The sequence below is a fragment of the Hylobates moloch genome, unplaced genomic scaffold (genome assembly GCF_009828535.3).
Source record: "Hylobates moloch isolate HMO894 unplaced genomic scaffold, HMol_V3 SCAFFOLD_6, whole genome shotgun sequence".
Taxonomy (NCBI): domain Eukaryota; kingdom Metazoa; phylum Chordata; class Mammalia; order Primates; family Hylobatidae; genus Hylobates; species Hylobates moloch.
Window position 1 is genome coordinate 92,992,705 of NW_026652281.1, and position 18,215 is coordinate 93,010,919.

At 43.5% G+C, this 18,215-nt stretch overlaps 1 protein-coding gene across 2 annotated transcripts in view; it reads right to left on the bottom strand.

The window, feature by feature from the left end:
- CIAPIN1 (cytokine induced apoptosis inhibitor 1) overlaps positions 1 to 18,215 on the bottom strand; it is an 18,831-nt gene continuing 616 nt past the window's right edge. The window contains exons 2-9 of one of the 2 annotated variants that reach the window (XM_032157439.2): positions 12,205 to 12,416; positions 10,644 to 10,796; positions 8,118 to 8,194; positions 5,526 to 5,694; positions 3,973 to 4,046; positions 2,608 to 2,723; positions 1,713 to 1,794; positions 1 to 734 (exon numbers count right to left, since the gene is read on the bottom strand). In XM_032157439.2, the coding sequence (XP_032013330.1) occupies positions 624 to 734; positions 1,713 to 1,794; positions 2,608 to 2,723; positions 3,973 to 4,046; positions 5,526 to 5,694; positions 8,118 to 8,194; positions 10,644 to 10,796; positions 12,205 to 12,361 (939 nt within the window). In that variant the 5' untranslated portion in view covers positions 12,362 to 12,416 and the 3' untranslated portion in view covers positions 1 to 623. The remainder of the gene's footprint in view (positions 735 to 1,712; positions 1,795 to 2,607; positions 2,724 to 3,972; positions 4,047 to 5,525; positions 5,695 to 8,117; positions 8,195 to 10,643; positions 10,797 to 12,204; positions 12,417 to 18,215) is intronic. The other variant, XM_032157440.2, reaches the window with a different exon arrangement.

An 18,215-nucleotide genomic window follows, 5' to 3' on the forward strand; every position in this document is an offset into this window, starting at 1 on the left:
TCAAGATATGCAGCAAGTTTAATACCTGAAGGTTAACATAAATGACAATAGGACACAGATGCAATGCTACAGTAAAATGTGGTTGGGGATGGAAGGGGGCAGAGGGACACTGGATATCATCACAGCAACCAGTGAGTGAGTCCTCTGGTGTCCTGAGGAGGTTGTGAGACACTTGATGACTCGTGTCACAAAGAATGGAGTAAACTAACAACTCTGAAAGACAAGCAGGTGGCAGCATTGCTGAGATGAGACTCAAGGCAGGGGCATGCAGCTCTGTCACAGAGTGTTAATGCTCAAGGATGCCTGGGCTCAAGAGCGTTCTGGTCAGCATTTTAACATCAGAAGAAGGGCTTCTTCAGGACACACTCCCTTCTCTTAACATGAGGTGAAGAAACCCATCCCATTCTGAGTAACCGGGCCCCATAATACCTTGGTCTTTTGATACACAGCAGCACTATACACCACTGTGCCCCCCAGCCAGCTTCACTCTGTCTGCTAAGCACCCACTCTGCAAATAGATCTCAGAGTGAACAAATCCAGAGGAGGTGGGAGAAGCCACCATGGTGGGATGTGAGGGACAGGAGTTGGCTGGAGGAGCAGATGGGTCCCATGTCAGGAACCTCCTAGGCATCGTGAAGATTGCTATCGCTCAGAAGCACCTTTTCCCCAGGTTTGAAGGCTGGCATCCCAAGGTAGGGGCAGCTGGCACACCGGAAGGCATCGCCCAGGTAGCACTGCAGAGAGAGAATGGGGAAGCCAAGGGTCAGCTTATCCCAGGTATACCAGCCAGAAGAAAGAAATGTCTAATTTCATAATGTGGCCACAGTGGCCTGAAGGAAATGGCTGAGTATGTTTGCAGGTCCAATTGAGACCAAAATACTAAGAGTTTTCAAGATTTCTGGTTTCGTGAAAAACTATAGTCATGAAAAGTTCCCTAGGAGGCCACAGTTCTTTTGTTTGGGAGATGGAGTCTCCCTCTGTCACCCAGGCTGGAGTGCAGTGGCGCGATCTCGGCTCACTGCAAGCTTCGCCTCCTGGGTTCCCACCATTCTCCTGCCTCAGCCTCCCAAGTAGCTGGGACTACAGGTGCCCGCCACCATGCCCGGCTAATTTTTTTGTATTTTTAGTAGAGATGGGGTTTCACCATGTTAGCCAGGATGATCTCGATCTCCTGACCTCTTGATCTGCCCTCCTTGGCCTCCCAAAGTGCTGGGATTACAGGCGTGAGCCACCGCACCCGGCCTTTTTTTTTTTTTTTGAGATGGGGTCTCCCTCTGTCACCCAGGCTGGAGTGCAGTGGTGCGATCTCAGCTCACTCCACCTCCCAGGTTCAAGTGATTCTCCTGCCTCAGCCCCTGGAATAGCTGGAATTATAGGCGTGAGCCACTGCGCCCGGCCATAGTTCTATATTCTATGCAGTTCAAAACACAACCAAATTTAGCTAAATGTCTAACCATCAGGTCCCACTCTGAAGTACAAAGAAATGGGCCAAAAATAAAAAGCAACAAGACCCTCCCTGACCAGCACAAGCACGCTAACCCACTCTCACTCTCAGGAGACAGCCTCTATCCCCATTACTACCTACGTTCGTGTGCTCACGCATTCGTCTGTTACTAAAATATTTGAGGTGTAGCTTGTCTGTGTTTAGTTTAGAAGGAGGTCTAATCCCCCTGGGGGGTTTATGAATGCTGAGGAATGATCCTGATATTTACGTTTCCACAAGCTGACTTGGGTTGGGAGCTCATCTGTTCCCTTGACTTCTCTTTTTCCAGTTCTTCGGCAAGGCCACAGGTGCTGTGGGAAAATCAGTAACTAATGAACGAGAATTGTCACCACCCAGAAATCCCAAATCCTAACAGTGCCAAAATGTGCTTTAAGCCTTTTCTCTTCACACCAGTGTCATAACTCAGAAGCCTATGGGCCAGGCAGACAGCAGCAATGTGAGAGGCTGCTGAGGGAGACAGAAGTGGGAGGAGGATGAGGGAAGTACCGTGTGTGCTCTGTCTACAGAGGGCAGCCACTACTCAGCTTCAACTGGTTATCATGCTGGGGAAAGTGGACCCAGTTTGCCATATTTTCCAAATTCAAGAACAGAAGGGAAAAAGATCTGTGTTTTCACTTGAAATTTCCTGATTTGTAAATGCTGGCAGCTTTTACATTTAAAAAACACTGATGATTAACACTGATGATGAACACCGCTGATTAACTTTCTACAATCCTTCCCATCCATTTATAAAAACAAATGTGAAGACACCAAGGTCTCACTCTGATGCCCAGGCTGGAGTGCAGTGGCACAATCGTGGCTTACTGGTAGGGTTTTGAGGGAGAGTGAAATTAGATACATGGCACAATTACGGCTCACTGCAGCCTCGACCTCCCAGGCTCAAGTGATCCTCTTGCCTTTGCCTCCCAAGTAGCTGGGACCACAGGCACATACCACCATGCCTGGCTAATTTTTTTTTTTTTTTTTAAATTATTTGCAGAGATGGTCTCCCTGTGTTGCCCAGGCTGGAAAATGTATGTTTTAAAAATAGTACAGCACCGCGATGACTTGAGCATGAAGCCACTGGAGGCAGCATGGCAGGCTCTAGTCACCCCAACACTCACCAGTTCTTACAGGCCTTCCTCTTTTTCCCTTCCCCACAAGAAGCAGCCCGCAGGGAAGCTGGATCTGGCTTCTTCAAATCTTCTGGATCCAGCAGCTCATCTGAGTCAATGAGATCCTGGAGAGTGTTCAAAGCAATGAGTGATACAGTCGTGGTCTCTGCTAATGAAAAGCTAAAGTGACCGCAGGCTTCGAGAGGAAACGTGGAGTCCAGGGTAATGAAGGTGTCCACCCTGTCCTCCTTTTGCTTGATCATCATGTTCAACCTGACCACATGCTCAAGAGGCCAACGGTGAGTTAAACTACATCCACAGAAGATGCACTAGCATGCGAAGGAATTAGAAACAAATTTACATGAGGAAAAGCTGTATGACTGGCCAGCAATGTGTAGAGAATATACACATGTTGGGGGCCGGGGGCAGGAGTGGGGAGAAGGGAGGGAACAGGCAGAACAGAGAGAGAGAGAAGTGTTTATGAAGAGTCATGTGAAAAAGGGAATAAAATATCTTTTACATAATCCCAGATAAAAATCAAATAATTATATATACCTTTATGTAATTCTTTGTAAATGTGTAGACACTTAGTCTGTAAACCCTATGAGAGCATGAACCTCACTTACTTTGCTCACGACTCTAACTTCAATAGTAGAGGTGTAGAAATTAAGAACTTTATTACAGACACGGCCAATCAAAGACGGAAAATAGTGCTTTTTAAAGCATGGAACAGTCAGCAACTTGCCCAAAGGTGCCAATAAAACTATTTAAGCTGACAAAATCTTTTCAGGTTTACACATGCCCACAAGAGTTTTCAACATATTGCATGAAGTGAGAACAAGAAATTATGTGGGGAAAAAGAGATGCTAAAAAATTTAAAAGGCCACTAACATGGCTGAGCGCAGTGGCTCACGCCTGTAATCCCAGCACTTTGGGAGGCTGAGGCAGGCAGATCACTTGAGGTCGGGAGTTTTGCGACCAGTCTGGCCAACATGGTGAAATCCCGTCTCTACTAAAAACACAAAAATTGGCCAGGTGTGGTGGCATATGCCTGTAATCACAGCTACTTGGGAGGCTGAAGCATGAGAATCGCTTGAACCTGGGAGCAGAGATTGCAGTAAGCCGAGATCGTGCCATTGCACTCCAGCCTGGGCAAGAGAGCGAGACTCTGTCTCCAAAAAAAAAAAAAAAAAAAAAAAAACCAACCACCAACCAACATGGAGTTTCCTTCTAAATCAAAGATGTGACAGGCATAGTCACAAATCTGGGCTTTAAATACGTTCACACCTACAAGTCCAGAAAGGGCACTATAGCTGTTCACACCCAAACTGAGGCCTGAAAGAAAGTAATCAAGTGACAATGCTGCCAGCTCACCATGCTGTCGTCCTCCATATCGTTGGCTGAGAGGGTCCACAGCTTGGCAGCAGCAGGGTCCACAGCAGGCTTCACTGAGTCCAAGCAATAAAAGAAAAAACTCCATAAACGCAGTCAGAAACTATTAATTACAAACATACGTAAATGCTTTCTGCTGTGTAGAAGAGAACACACTGGCCTGGGAGGCAGAAGATGTGGGTTCAAAGTCCAGCTCTACCCCTCTTAGAGGTCTGACCTTGGGCCAACCACTTTCTGATAGTTACAGAAGTCGCCATTTGCTAAGCTCTTGCTTTGCACCAGGCACCATATTAAGCACTTATATACATTATCTAACTTAATTCTGCTGACGACCTTATGAGGTAACTATCTGTCATCCTAGTTTTATCGCTGTGGAAACAGGTTTAGACACTTAGGCTGGTTCCACAGGCTGCAAAGCCTGTCTGATGCTTTTAACCTCCGTTCCATATTGCTTCCTCCTCGATACCTTAGTTTCCATTCTACAACATGAATCTAAATCGTACTTCCTATGTTACTGCAGGTGTTTTGAGGATTAAATGAGAAATGTGTCAAAACCTTCAAAAATAGCAGAGCTTTAGCCTCATGTAAACCTGCTACATACAAGAAAATAGGCTCTAGAGCTGCTGGTGGCAAGGTAACACCATCAGTGGCAGACAAACCTCACACCTCCTGGTTCTCTGTCTAGTCAGGAGGATGCAAGGAAGAGCCAGAGAGCTGAGGCTCAGATGCAGTGTGGGAAAATCCTCGCAGGCCCTTGGGGTAAGAGTATCCTCTAGTGATCATTGTCACAGCTGGATGCTCATACCTTCCACAGGGCCAACTGTTCTAAGCTATTCCTACCCGTTCTGGAACCATGAATCGAAAGGTTAGATTCCAAAGGATTTCTTGAAGATTGAGGTTAGACAGTCAAAACCATACAAGTGGGGATGTACCAGTAAATATCTGTAAATGTCTGCATACCTCACAGCTGGGTCAATTCAGGCATTTAAAAATAGTGATAGGAAGGATGAGGATGGGACTGTGTGTGTGTGTGTGTGTGTGCGCGCGAGCGCACGCGTGTGCTTGTACACAATTTTCTAGGCAGAAGAAATATAGTTTTGTAAGTGTCTTAGCATCCTCAAAGTAAGAACAGATGATTTTCCTGGCACGGGGAAAAAAGCACATGAGAACAGGAACAGGGCACTCTCATCCACCATTATCACTACACTGTGAGGCCTTCTGAGGATAAACGTTTATTCTGGGACCTGGAAGGACCTCATTTAATTAAACTGTGTGACTCAGTCCTATAGAATTAGGAGGCCTCGGTATCTTCTGGTGCAGAAGAAGGAGCTGAACTAGATAATACCTATGTATTACTTCAGTTTTGGATCCTAATATGCCCATGATAATAGTATATTAAGTATTCTATGTGGAAATGGCAGAAATCAAAGGACTAATTCTCTAAAAATATCACCATTTCATTTATTGCTGGCTCAATTTCTAACATGTCCCTCTAAGCCCATTCAAACAGAAGAATGTCCCTAGGCCAGCCTTACCTGAAGGAGAAGACTTCTTGGTGATGAAAAGCTTAAGCTGCCTAGAAGAACCCACTTCAAAGTTTGGTTTTTTGCCTGTGATCTGAACATACAGCAGGTTGTCACTTTCATGACCAAGGTGTTCTCGAACAGACCGTACTTCCTCAGGGGTTAGGGGCTCCCGCTGCAGCTAGAATTCAAGACATCAAAAGGATTAGTCCACCCTCCTCTATAAAATGGTTTACTATGTCTACCTACACAGGAGTTAAAGACTCATTTCTGTGCATTAAGGATGTAACAGTGGATGGTAACAGATATCACTTTATGCCTCACATTCAGTTTCTCACTGATCAGAACCCTAGAGTATAACCTTTGTCTGCATGTTTACTTGGAGCCTACCCCTTGGAAAATGTAAAAGTACTTAAAAAATATTAGGGATGAGGCATATGCTAGTTATTTGGGATGTAATATAATTATGAAAATGAACCAGATGTGGTCCTACTGTGTAACAGAAAGAACGCCCACAATGAAGACAGCATAAATTTATATCCCAAAAGAAAAAGGGGGAGGAAGATCCTTTCTATGTTCCTTGGGATAAAGTAGCAGAGAACAAAGGTAGAAAAAAAGGGTCAGGGTGCCACCTCTATGTCCAATAATTATAGACTGGTTACATAAATCATAGTCCATCTATTGCATGGAATACTATTACATCATTAATACGAATGAAGGGAAATACACTGAAGTAGGTAAGTGTCTATGATATCTAAGAGTGGGAAAAAAGCTGGTGATTGAACAATGTATACATATGATCTTATTTAAATTTTAAAAAAAGTATGTGCATGTAGATGCTTGTAAATACATAGGAAAAGGTCTGAACAGACATACGAAAAGGCATTGGTGGCTTCCTCTGGGGAGGGAAGTGTGAGCAAGAAGTGGGATGTCACTTTATATTCTGTATGCTTTGGTGTAAAGTGAATTTTTATGAGGAGTCTGAGATAGTTTGGATATGTGTCCCCCCTAAATCTCACGTTGAACTGTAATCCCCAGTGTTGGAGGTGGGGCCCAGTGAGAGGTGACTGGATCTTGGGGGCAGATTTCTCATGAATGGTTTAGCACCATCTGAATTCTCACCAGATGTGGTTATTGTAAAGTGTGGCACCTTCCCCACCCTGACTCTTCCTCTCTTTCTTGATCCTGCCTTTGCCATGTGATGTGCCTGCTCCTTCTGCCACGAGTAAAAGTTCCTTGAGGCCTCCCTAGAAGCCAAGCAGTTGCAGGCCCATGCTTCCTGTACAGAACAGTGAGCCAATTAAACCTCTTGTCTTTATAAATTATTCAGTCTTAGGTATTCCTTTATAGGAACAGAAGAATGGCCTAATACACATTCCTTATTTTAAAATCAAGCACAGAAAACCTTAAGCTAAAAGGAAAAATAAGAAAGGGTTGGCATATAGAATCTAAGGCCTGGCAGGACACAGTGGCTCACGCCTATAATACCAGCACTTTGGAAGGCCGAGGAGGGTAGATCACCTGAGGTCAGGAGTTCAAGAACAGCCTGGCCAACATAGCGAAACCCCACCTGTACTAAAAATACAAAAAATTAGCCAGGTGTGGTGGCGCACGCCTGTAATCCCAGGTACTCGGGAGGCTGAGGCAGGAGAATTGCTTGAACCCAGGAGGCGGATGATGCAGTGAGCAGAGATCGTGTCACTGCACTCCAGCCTGGGCAACAGAGCGAGACTGTCTCCAAAAAGAAGAAAAAAAATTTAAAAAAGAAAAAAAAAAGAAGAAAAAAATTAAAAAACAAAGAATTTAAGGCCCTACATTATGTAAGAAATAACAGGCACAACAGCTATCATACTGTAACATTTACCTCTCCCACATACAAGAAAATTTTAACATCAAAGAGTGTAGAAACATAAATACTTCTGCTTAATTTAAACATTTCCACTGAATTGTCAGAAAAGGAACTTTGTCCCCTAACCTATTCCAGTCTCCCACCAAAAATGTGAGGCTGAACTAGTAGGCAGTGTTCACCCAGGCCTAGGATTCGGGTCTACTGAGAGGTGGGTGTTGGAAGCAGCAGAGCTGCTACTCATGCCCCTCAGCTGTCACCACCACTAAACTAGTACCAAGGAGACAAGAACAAGCCCCAGTCCACATGGGCCAAGCTGAGTCTCTTTGAAGTTGATTATTCTCACAAGTTTTTTGTTTGTCTGTTTTTTTTTTTGAGACGGAGTCTCGCTCTGTCGCCCAGGCTGGAGGGCAGTGGCGTGATCTTGGCTCACTGCAAGCTCCGCCTCTCAGGTTGATGCCATTCTCAGCCTCCCGAGTAGCTGGGACTACAGGCGCCTGCCACCAGGCCCGGCTAATTTTTTTGTTTCACTGTGTTAGCCAGGCTGGTCTCGATCTCCTGACCTCATGATCCACCCGCCTCGGCCTCCCAAAGTGCTGGGATTATAGACATGAGCCACCACACCCGGCCGATTCTCCCAAGTTTTGTCCTTTGAAGCATCATGTATCTTACATGCACAGCATTTCTTGTTTCCTAGTTCTAGGCAATACTGATTACCTCACCTGCAGGGCAGCAAAGAAAGTTGTCTACAAACATACCTCTTTCACTTCCACAAGACCAGAAAGAGTCAGGGCTGAACACAGCTTAGATGCTGTCTTCACTTTGCTATTGTTATCTGCCAAAAGGAAAATCCCAATTAATAGCTTTATAAGTCAAAGTAGGAAAAATAATAAAGGCTCAATCCTATATGGGTTAGCAGGCATTCAAACAATAATAACCAGGCGGGCGTGGTGGCTCATGTCTGTAATCCCAGCACTTTGGGAGGCTGAGGTGGACAGATCACTTGAGGCCAGGAGTTCAAGACCAATCTGGCCAACATAGCAAAATCCCATCTCTACTAAAAATACACACAAAAAAATAGCCAAGTGTGGTGGCACATGCCTATAATCCCACCTACTTGGGAAGCTGAGGCACAAGAATTGCTTGAACCCAGGAGGCGGAGGTTGCAGTGAGCCGAGATTGCACCACTGCACTCTGGCCTGCACAACAGAATGAGACTTGATCTCAAAGAAAAAACAAAAAAAAATAATACCTTATTCTGTTTAATGTACAGATGGTCCCTGACTTAATGATGGTTCTACTTACAATTTTTCAACTTTTATGATGGTGTGAAAGTAATACTCATTCAGTAGAAACTGTATACTTCAGTTTTCAGTAAATTACATGAGATACTAAGCACTTTATTATAAATAGGCTTTGTGTTAGATGATTCTGCCCAACTGTAGGCTAATGCAAGTGTCCTAAGCATGTTTAAGGTAGGCTAGGCTAACCTAAGCAATTATGTTTAGTAGGTTAGATGAATTACATGCATTTTCATCTTAATAGTATTTATCAGGACGTAACTCCATTGTAAGATGAGGACAACTGTATATATATTTTAGTGATACTATTTTATTATTATTATTATTATTATTATTATTATTTTTGAGACAGGGTCTCACTTTGTCACCCAGGCTGGAGTGCAGTGGCATGATCTCGGCTCATTGCAGCCTCGACCTCCCAGGTTCAAGCAATCCTCCTGCCTCAGTCCCCACCAAGTAGCTGGGGTTATAGGTGTACACCACCACACCAGGCTAATTTTTGTATTTTTTGTAGAGACGGGGTTTCGCCATGTTGCCTAGGCTGGTCTCGAACTCCTGGACTCAAGCAACCCACCTGCCCCAGCCTCTCAAACTGCCGGGATTACAGGTGTGAGCCACTGTGCCTGGCCATAGTGAAATACTATTTTAATCTGACAAATCCTTTTTGTTGTTCGAAGTGTTTTTACCTAAGCTCTCAAATGTTATAATTCCGTTATTATTGTTTTTTATCACTCTCTGCTTCTTGAAACCCCTTCCAGAGGTTGTGAGATAATGACTATGAAAAGAGGCTTATGAACTACAAAGTGCACAGAAATACAAGTATTCTTTCTGAATAGTTCTTTTTCTCTCTCTGTATAGTTCTAAGACACTACATTTAGTCATGTAAGGTTTAAATTCCCAGCAAAGAATGCTGATTTATACTATACACAACACAAAGTTCTATTTCCAAATAAACAACGAACACCTTTATACATTTCAAAATACTTTCATTTCTATTATTCTATTTGATGAAATTGTTGTTTTGACTGAAAATCTAGTGAAAAATATTAAAAATCCAGACTTGAATCACTCTGACAGCTATACCACCAATCAAAAAAGTTTTTACTTCATGAACACTGTCATTAGTTTCACATGAATCAATAATTACCACATCATTCCCAGGGTTCAGCCATTATTTTTAAACTTTTTATTTTGAAATAACTACAGATTCACAGGAAGTTGGAAAAAACAAAAAAAAAGTTCTGTATATTAAGGAGGTCTTCACTTCGTCTCTCCCCACAGTTAACATCTTACCCAATTATAGCATGATATGAAGACCAGGAAATTGATATTGATGGTCCACATAGCTTTTTCAGATTTCATTTCTTTTATATGTACTCGTTTGGCAGAGGGGGGCTATATAGTTCTATGTAATTTTATTACGTGTGTAGATTTATGTAACCACCACCACATTCAGAACACAGAATTGTTCTATCACCACAGGAACCCTCATACTACCCCTTTATAGCTCCACACACCCCTTTCCTCCCACTTCTAACCTCTGGCAAACTCTGATCTCCACTGCCATAATTTTGTTATTTCAAGAATATGAACGGATTTGTACAGCACAGAGCCTTTTGAGATTGACTTTTTTCACTCAGCTACTTCCCTTGATATCCATTCAAGCTGATGTACATATAGTTAGCTTGTTCCTTTTTATTGCTGCATCACTTTCCATATTATGAACATATCAAAGTTTATTCACCTGCAAAAGGACCCATTTTTAGATGGCAGTTTCCTTCTATTTTATTACATAATGAGTCAGCCAAAGATTACAATTTCTCCAGATATGTTGCTTCAGATTTTAACAATTTATCCCCAACGAAAAGGTTTTGCTACAGGAATACTGATCTCCCAATGATACCTCCTGCTCACGGAGATGCAGTATGCATACTCAAAGACTCAACCCTGTCAAACATGTTTTTCAAGTGAAGATCTCCTTACCAACAGCTGTCTCTACTGGCTCTTTCAGAAAAAGACATCCACCAGGCCGAAGGATCCGGGCGATTTCAGCCAAAATCTCAGCACTGTGCAGAGTGGTGCTTCCCGGGACTAAACCCGACAAAATAATGTCAAAGCTGGATTCTTTGTGGGCAGCTGAAATGAAGAGGACTCTAATTAGCAATCTCCTCAGCCTGGGACAATCTCCTGGTCCCTTCCAACCCCCAACAAAAGCTACAGACCTCACCCTGAGAGAATGGACACCACTCAATATCCATCCAAGAAGCTGGATGAATAGAGTGAGTGTTTTAAAAAAACACGGAATAGCTACCAAGAAAGAAGAACATACCTATGGAAATCATCAACTACACTCCTAAGCTCAGTGTATCTCTGTTGCAGGAAGTCAGGGACCCCAAACGGAGGGACCGGCTGAAGCCATGGCAGAAGTACATAAATTGTGAAGATTTCATGAACATTTATTAGTTCCCCAAATTAATACTTTTATAATTTCTTATGCCTGTCTTTACTGCAATCTCTGAATATAAATTGTGAAGATTTCATGGACATTTATCACTTCCCCAATCAATACTCTTGTGATTTCCTATGCCTGTCTTTAATCTCTTAATCCCATCATCTTCATAAGCTGAGGATGTATGTTGCCTCAGGACCCTGTGATGATTGCGTTAACTGCACAAATTGTTCGTAAAGCATGTGTGTTTAAACAATACGACATCTGGGCACCTTGAAAAAAGAACAAGATAACAGCGACGTTCAGGGAACAAGGGAGATAACCATCAGGTCTGACTGCCTGAGAGCCGGGCAGAACAGAGCCATATTTCTCTTCTTACAAAAGTGAATAGGAGAAATATCGCTGAATTCTTTTTCTCAGCAAGAACAGCCCTGAGAAAGAGAATGCGTTCCTAGGGGGAGGTCTCTAAAATGGCTACTCTGGGAATGTCTGTCTTATATGGTTGCAGATAAGGGATAAAATAAGCCCTGGTCTCCCGTGGCCTATTAGGACAAGGAAATTCCCACCCAGTAAATCTTAGTCAGACCAGCTGTCTGCTCTCAAACCTGTCTCCTGATAAGATGTTATCAATGACAATGCGTGCCCTAAACTTTATTAGCAATTTTAATTTCACCCGGTCCTGCGAAATGGGGGTCCTGCCCCCATTTGCCTTATTTTATTGCCTTGTGAAGCATGTGATCTCTGTGACCCACACCCTATTCGTATACTCCCTCCCCTCTGAAAATCACTAATAAAAACTTGCTGGTTTGCGGTTTGGGGGGCATCATGGAACCGCAGCTTTAAAATTTCTGTCTTTTGTACTCTTTCCCTTTATTTCTCAGACCAGCCGATACTTAGGGGAAATAGAAAAGAACTTACGTTGAATTACTGGGGGTGGTTCCTCCAATATATCTCAACTGAAAAACAACAGGGTGACCAGCCACCACTATCACATGCCACCCTAAACAAAAACTCAGATATCAAGGAACCACAGAAATGCAACACTCCCATGGAAACCCCTCCAGCCTCATAAAGACAACGTGGGTGGGTACTCACACTGCAACAGCTGGTTGATGTTTTCCACAGACACGTGGCCCTCATTGCCAGTTAACACTTGAAGCTTATCCACCAGACCTTTCAGAGCCTCCACTGGGGATGACTTATCCCAGACCACTGCCACAAATTGGCCAGCAGAGATCCCAAAATCTGCCATTCTTGCAGTGCAGTACTGACGGACCTAAAAACTGCTGGCCAAAAGAGAATCAAGACTGGGCAGAGACAAAGTGCAATTTAATCTGTGAGATATCATAAAATGTGATTAGAATCCCAACCTAACTTGTAACCACCCACTAGGGAATGCTGACAACATTAGAAACCCTACTGTATATGCTAAAGAGTCTGAATACATGAACCCCATTATCTCAAGTCTTCATAATCCCAACATTCCCAAAGAAGGCAGATAGCTTCCTTGGTGAGAATCCTGACTTGGAAGAGTCAAGAAAGGGGATTAGAGGCAAGTAAGAAGGTTGGAGGCAGAAAGATGATTTCCTCTTTGACCTAAGATAATTCAGCATGAAGGGAATGGAAAACACACAGGACATCAATTAGGCAAAGTGTTACTCGGTAAGGAAGGCAAATAAATTGACAGAAATAACCCAACCACAGATTCAATGTTTTTAAAAAGAAACAACACATTTAAAATTTGCAAACTGAATACTGGTATTTCCCCTTTCATCAAAATATGAAAATTTAATTCCACTGAATTTGTAGTGATCAAGAATACTTACTATGTCTGTACCATTTAATATTAGCCAGACTGTTCAAAGCATCTTCTAAATATTATCTCAACTGCATCTCAGAACAGCCTTAAACTAGATATTATTACCATTTTACAGTCTGGAAACTCAGGCAATTTACGTTGCCCAAGTCACACAGCTAGTGAGTGCTACATGGATAAAGTGAGAGCTGGGATTTGAACCCAAATTCATCTGACTGTAAATCCCATGCTTTTAACCTATGGAAATTTCCCTCCATAGATCAACTTTCTCTTCCACTTGATACTCAGGTGAGTATACAATATGCTCACAAAGAAATTAGGTCAAGAGATAGTACTCTACTCAGTTCCTCCTTTCTTTCTTAAACATTAATGACACCAGTTTCCAATTTAAAATAGCTCAAATAAATGAAACAAACAATTTGTGGTAGAGGGGTCAAAATGGATTAGTTTTATGTTGAACACTTCAGACTTCTGCAGAGGTGGCCAACTCAGTGGCAATCACGCCACCCCAGATACAGACTGAATTCAAGCCAAGTCACTACACTCTTGTTTCTTTTAAAATGTTGACTTCGGCTGGGCACAGTGGCTCACACTTGTAAGTTCAGCACTTTAGGAAGCCGAGCCAGGCGAATTGCCTGAGCCCAGGAGTTAGAGACCAGCCTGGCCAACATGGTGAAACCCCATCTCTACTAAAAATACAAAAATTAGTTGGGCGTGGTGGTGCATGCCTGTAATCCCAGCTACTCACGACGCTGAGGCAGGAGAATCGCTTGAACCTGGGAGGTGGAGGTTGCAGTAAGCCAAGATCGTGCCGCTGCACTCCAGCCTGGTGACAGAGCGAGACTCCGTCTCAAAAAAAATCAATTACTAAAAAATAAAAAATTATAGCTGGGTGTGGTGGCTTATGCCTATTATCCCAGCACCTTGGGAAGGCAAGGCAGGTGGATCCCTTGAGTCCAGGAGTTCAAGACCAGCCTGGGTGACGTGGTGAAACCCCATCTCTACTAAAAATACAAAAATTAGCTGGGCGTGGTGGCAGAATCTATGGTAGTCTTATGTGGTAATCTTACGTAGTCCCAGCTACTGGGGTGGAAGAGAGGGCCTGAGGTGGTAGGACTGCTTGAGCCCAGGAGGTTGAGGCTCCAGTGAGCCAAGATTGTGCCACTACATTCCAGACCCTGTCTCAAAAAAATCAAAGTTCACTTCAAGTAACTCTCCTCTTTGCCTACAGAACATACCCAGGATGTTAAATATTTAACACTCAAGCATTAAATACTATAGCACTTTGATTTGTCACTCTTTTTCTAAAGGAGTTACTAAAGGTTTTGTTTGCTAGAGTGATGTCAATTAGCCTTCTGGATCCACAGCCTCCATAATCTGGCTCTACCTGTATCTCCCACCACTCCAAAGTGATCCCTCCTTATTCTATGAAAACCCTTTGCGTTTTCCCTTCATCATGCCTTTTATCTAGCTCCTTCCATATGATCCAACTGCAAGCGCCCCTAAAAGGATGCTACGTGTTATCAGACAGGTAGGATTCTTTAGTCATTTAACTGTTTTTGTTAATGACAGAGGGCAAGTAAAAATGGAAAAAAAGAAAAAAAAATTAAAAAGAGAATAATTATGTTTTTTTTGGGGGTGGGGGGGAGGACGGAATTTCACTCTTGTTGTCCAGGCTGGAGTGCAATCTTGGCTCACCACAACCTCCGCCTCCTGGGTTCAAGCGATTCTCACGCCTCAGCCTCCTGAGTAGCTGAGATTACAGGCATGCACTACCATGCCCGTCTACTTTTGCATTTTTTTAGTAGACGGGGTTTCTCCATGTTGGTCAGGCTGGTCTCGAACTCCCAGCCTCAGGTGATCCACTCGCCTTGGCCTCCCAAAGTGATGAGATTACAGGTGTGAGCCATGGCATCCAGCTAATTCTGTGGTGTTTTTGTTTGTTCTGTTTTTTGAGACAGAGTCTCACTCCGTCACCCAGACTGGAATGGAGTGGCACAATCTCAACTCAGTGCAACCTCCGCCTTCAGCGTTCAAGCAATTCTCATGCCTCAGCCTCCCAAGTAGCTGGAATTACTGGTGGACGCCACCACACCTGGCTAATTTCTGTATTTTTAGTAGCGACAGAGTTGTTGGCCAGGCTATTCTCAAACTCCTGACCTCAAGTGATCCACCCACCTCGGCCTCCCAAAGTGCTGGGATTACAGACATGAGCCACCGTGCCTGGCCGATTTTGGTTTTTAAATCCCTAAACAGCACACAATCAAGAACTGAAACTTTTAACTGGCACATGATGTCGAGGAAGAACCCTTGCAAACTTCAAGGTGTGCAATATGGGATCAATCTCACATTTAAGAACCAGCCAGGTAAGATGGGAGTATGTATTGCTGGGCATTAAGTTATAAGAAAAAAAAATGACCTGTTTCTAGAATGATGTTGGAATAGGTTCTTCCTTGGGACAATAGAAAAGGATGAAAAAGACCCCACCTACTAGACTACTACAACTTTGCACTGTACTTACAGAAAAACCCTCATAAAGAAAACAAGGGGCAAAAGCTTACTTATTAGCTAGAGAAAAACAAAAAGCCAAATGTCTAGACCTTTTCAGCAACATTTACAGAGGCTTTTATAGGGCACAGGTTTTGAGTGCAGATGACCTAGGGTTCTATCTACCACTGGATCCTACGGGCACATGACCATGGATAAGTTACTAGATTCTTTGAATTTGTTTTCTCATCAGTAAAGTAGGGATAAAAACCTCATATTTTGCGAGGCTGCTGTAAGAAGCAAATGAGAAGACAAAAATATGCAAGGCACTCAGCAGGCTCTAGCACACACAGCTCCGTAAAGTAATGTTCTAGAACTCTGGGCTTCCACTTCTCTGTGGCTAGTTTACCTGCCTTTGCTTCAAACAGTCCTATAAAACCCTGCTTCTCCTTAGCCATGCCTGATAGGAGGACACCCCAGGGAGTGATGGGAAGCTGCTTTTTCATTGTTAGAATCAGTGTAAGAGCTGCGCTTTACGATCTTTGGACAGTACTCCAGTGGGACTGTGTCAGTAAATTAGAAGAATGTAAAATGCTTTGCGTTCCGTATCTCCCAAAACTAATCTTATGGCAAGAGGAGCTTATGAACTACATTCATTAAACATCAACCCTCAAAAAACAGGCATAGCCACTACTTTCAGTCAGCATTTTTCAAATAAAATAGGAGATAATATTCTTTTAAATATCTAAAGCCAAAGTGTGATACTTTTCATCATCAGAGTTTTATGTTGCTGTTGTGAATTTGTCTTTCAAAACAAAAAAACCCGTAAGGAAAAAGTGTCCAGTATCTAAGACAACATGCTTAGAAGCTGTGAGTCAGGACCCAGTTTCATAATAAGAGGTAGCATCATTGTCACGTCACTGAGCTTGTTAGGTACCTCTCCAACTCTGACTGAGGCACACACATGTGCATGGCCCTTCTAAAATGTTACTGGCAGGCAGTAAAAGCGGATGTCTGAGAACAGACTGTTTTTTAGGTGCCCAGTAAGCATCAAATCTTGAGGCATTTGGTCTCTCTTCTGGTGAAAGGGGACAAAAGTAAAAAATAACACTGAAGTTTGGGCTTCAGTTCAAAAAATTCTTTAACTCAGGTGCATAAAAGTTCCAAGAATACTGACAGTTATCAGAAAGGAAAATCTTAATTAAAATTAACTAACTGGGCTGGGTGCAGTGACTTACCTGTAATCCCACACTTTGGGAGGCTGAAGCAGGTGGATCACCTGAGGTCAGGAGTTCAAGACCAGCCTGGCCAACATAGAGAAATCCCGTCTCTACTAAAAATACAAAGATTAGCTGGGCATGGTGGTGTGCACCTGTAATCCCAGCTACTTGGTAGGCTGAGGTAGGGAGAATTGCTTGAACTCAGGAGGCGGAAGTTGTAGTGGACCGAGATCTTGCCACTGCACTCCAGCCAGAGAGACAGAGTGAGACTCAGTCTCAAAATAAAAAAAAATTAAATTAAAAAAATAAAATTAACTAACTGAAGCTCTTGTGCACATACATGTCACTGCCTGGCCTCTGGGTGACCAGTACCAAGTGGGCCTAACCAGCCTGCTGTGCAATCCTAGTCAGCCATTGCCCCTCTCTGGGCCTCAGTTTCCCTGCCAGCTTTAGCAGAATGGTAGGAAGGCACAATTAGAACCTGCAAATGAGACCTAAGAAACCTACTATGTGCCTGTCCCTACACGGGAAACAGACAAGAAGACACTTGTTCCCTGCCCTCAAGAGAACACTCTGTCTAGACACTTAGACCAAGACCTTAGAGATTTTTTTTTTTTTTTTTTTTTGGCAGAGTCTTGCTCTGTTGCCCAGGCTGGAGTGCAGTGGCACGATCTTGACTCACCGCAACCTCCGACTCCGGGGTTCAAGCGATTCTCCTGCCTCAGCCTCCCAAGTAGCTGGGATTACAGGCACCCACCACCACGCCCAGCTAATTTTTGTATTCTTTGTAGAGATGCGGTTTCGCCATGTTGCCCAGGCTGGTCTCGAACTACTGAGGTCAAGTGATCCACCCGCTGCAGCCTCCCAAACTGCTGGGATTACAGGCATGAGCCTGGCCCAGAATTTTTTTTAAAAAGTGAGAATCAACAATTAAAAAGGAATGTCTCCAGGCATTTGGCGTGTGTCAGGAATTAGGGTTTCAGAAAGGATACCCAAATGTTAATTTCCACAGGAAAGGCTCATTCAGAGATGCATGGATAGAACTCAGAAACAAATCCTCATGGAGAGGAGTGTTTTACCTAAAACCGGAAATATCGATCTAAAATTTTAACCTTTGGGGTAAGTTTTGGCTTAGGAGGTCTTCCCCACACCCGTGCAGGGGGGAGCCAGATATTCTGAAAAGCCTAGATTTGACAAGGGGTGTGCAAAGCACAACTTCAACAGATACAAAGATGGGGTCTGACTGCAAACACAAAATCGACAGAATCACATGCTCTTGTCGTCAGTTACTCTTAGTCCAAAAACCATTTACTTCTTCCTACTAAGCCTTCTCTAATGACACCCGGTGAAGTGCTCTGTTAGTGGCTGGACCGTGACCTCCTTGAGCCATCCAGAACTTGGCATTCAGTAATGTCAGAATGAAGGGCACCAGCCTTCCCCGAACTTGCAGATCCTACAAATCACCCGAGGGAGTGGTTAAAATGAGATTCCTGGACCACACCCAGACCCACTCAATCAATCCTTCTGGACAAAGGCCTAGCTGTCTGTTCTAGTAACAAGCATCCTTCCGATCTGGATACTTA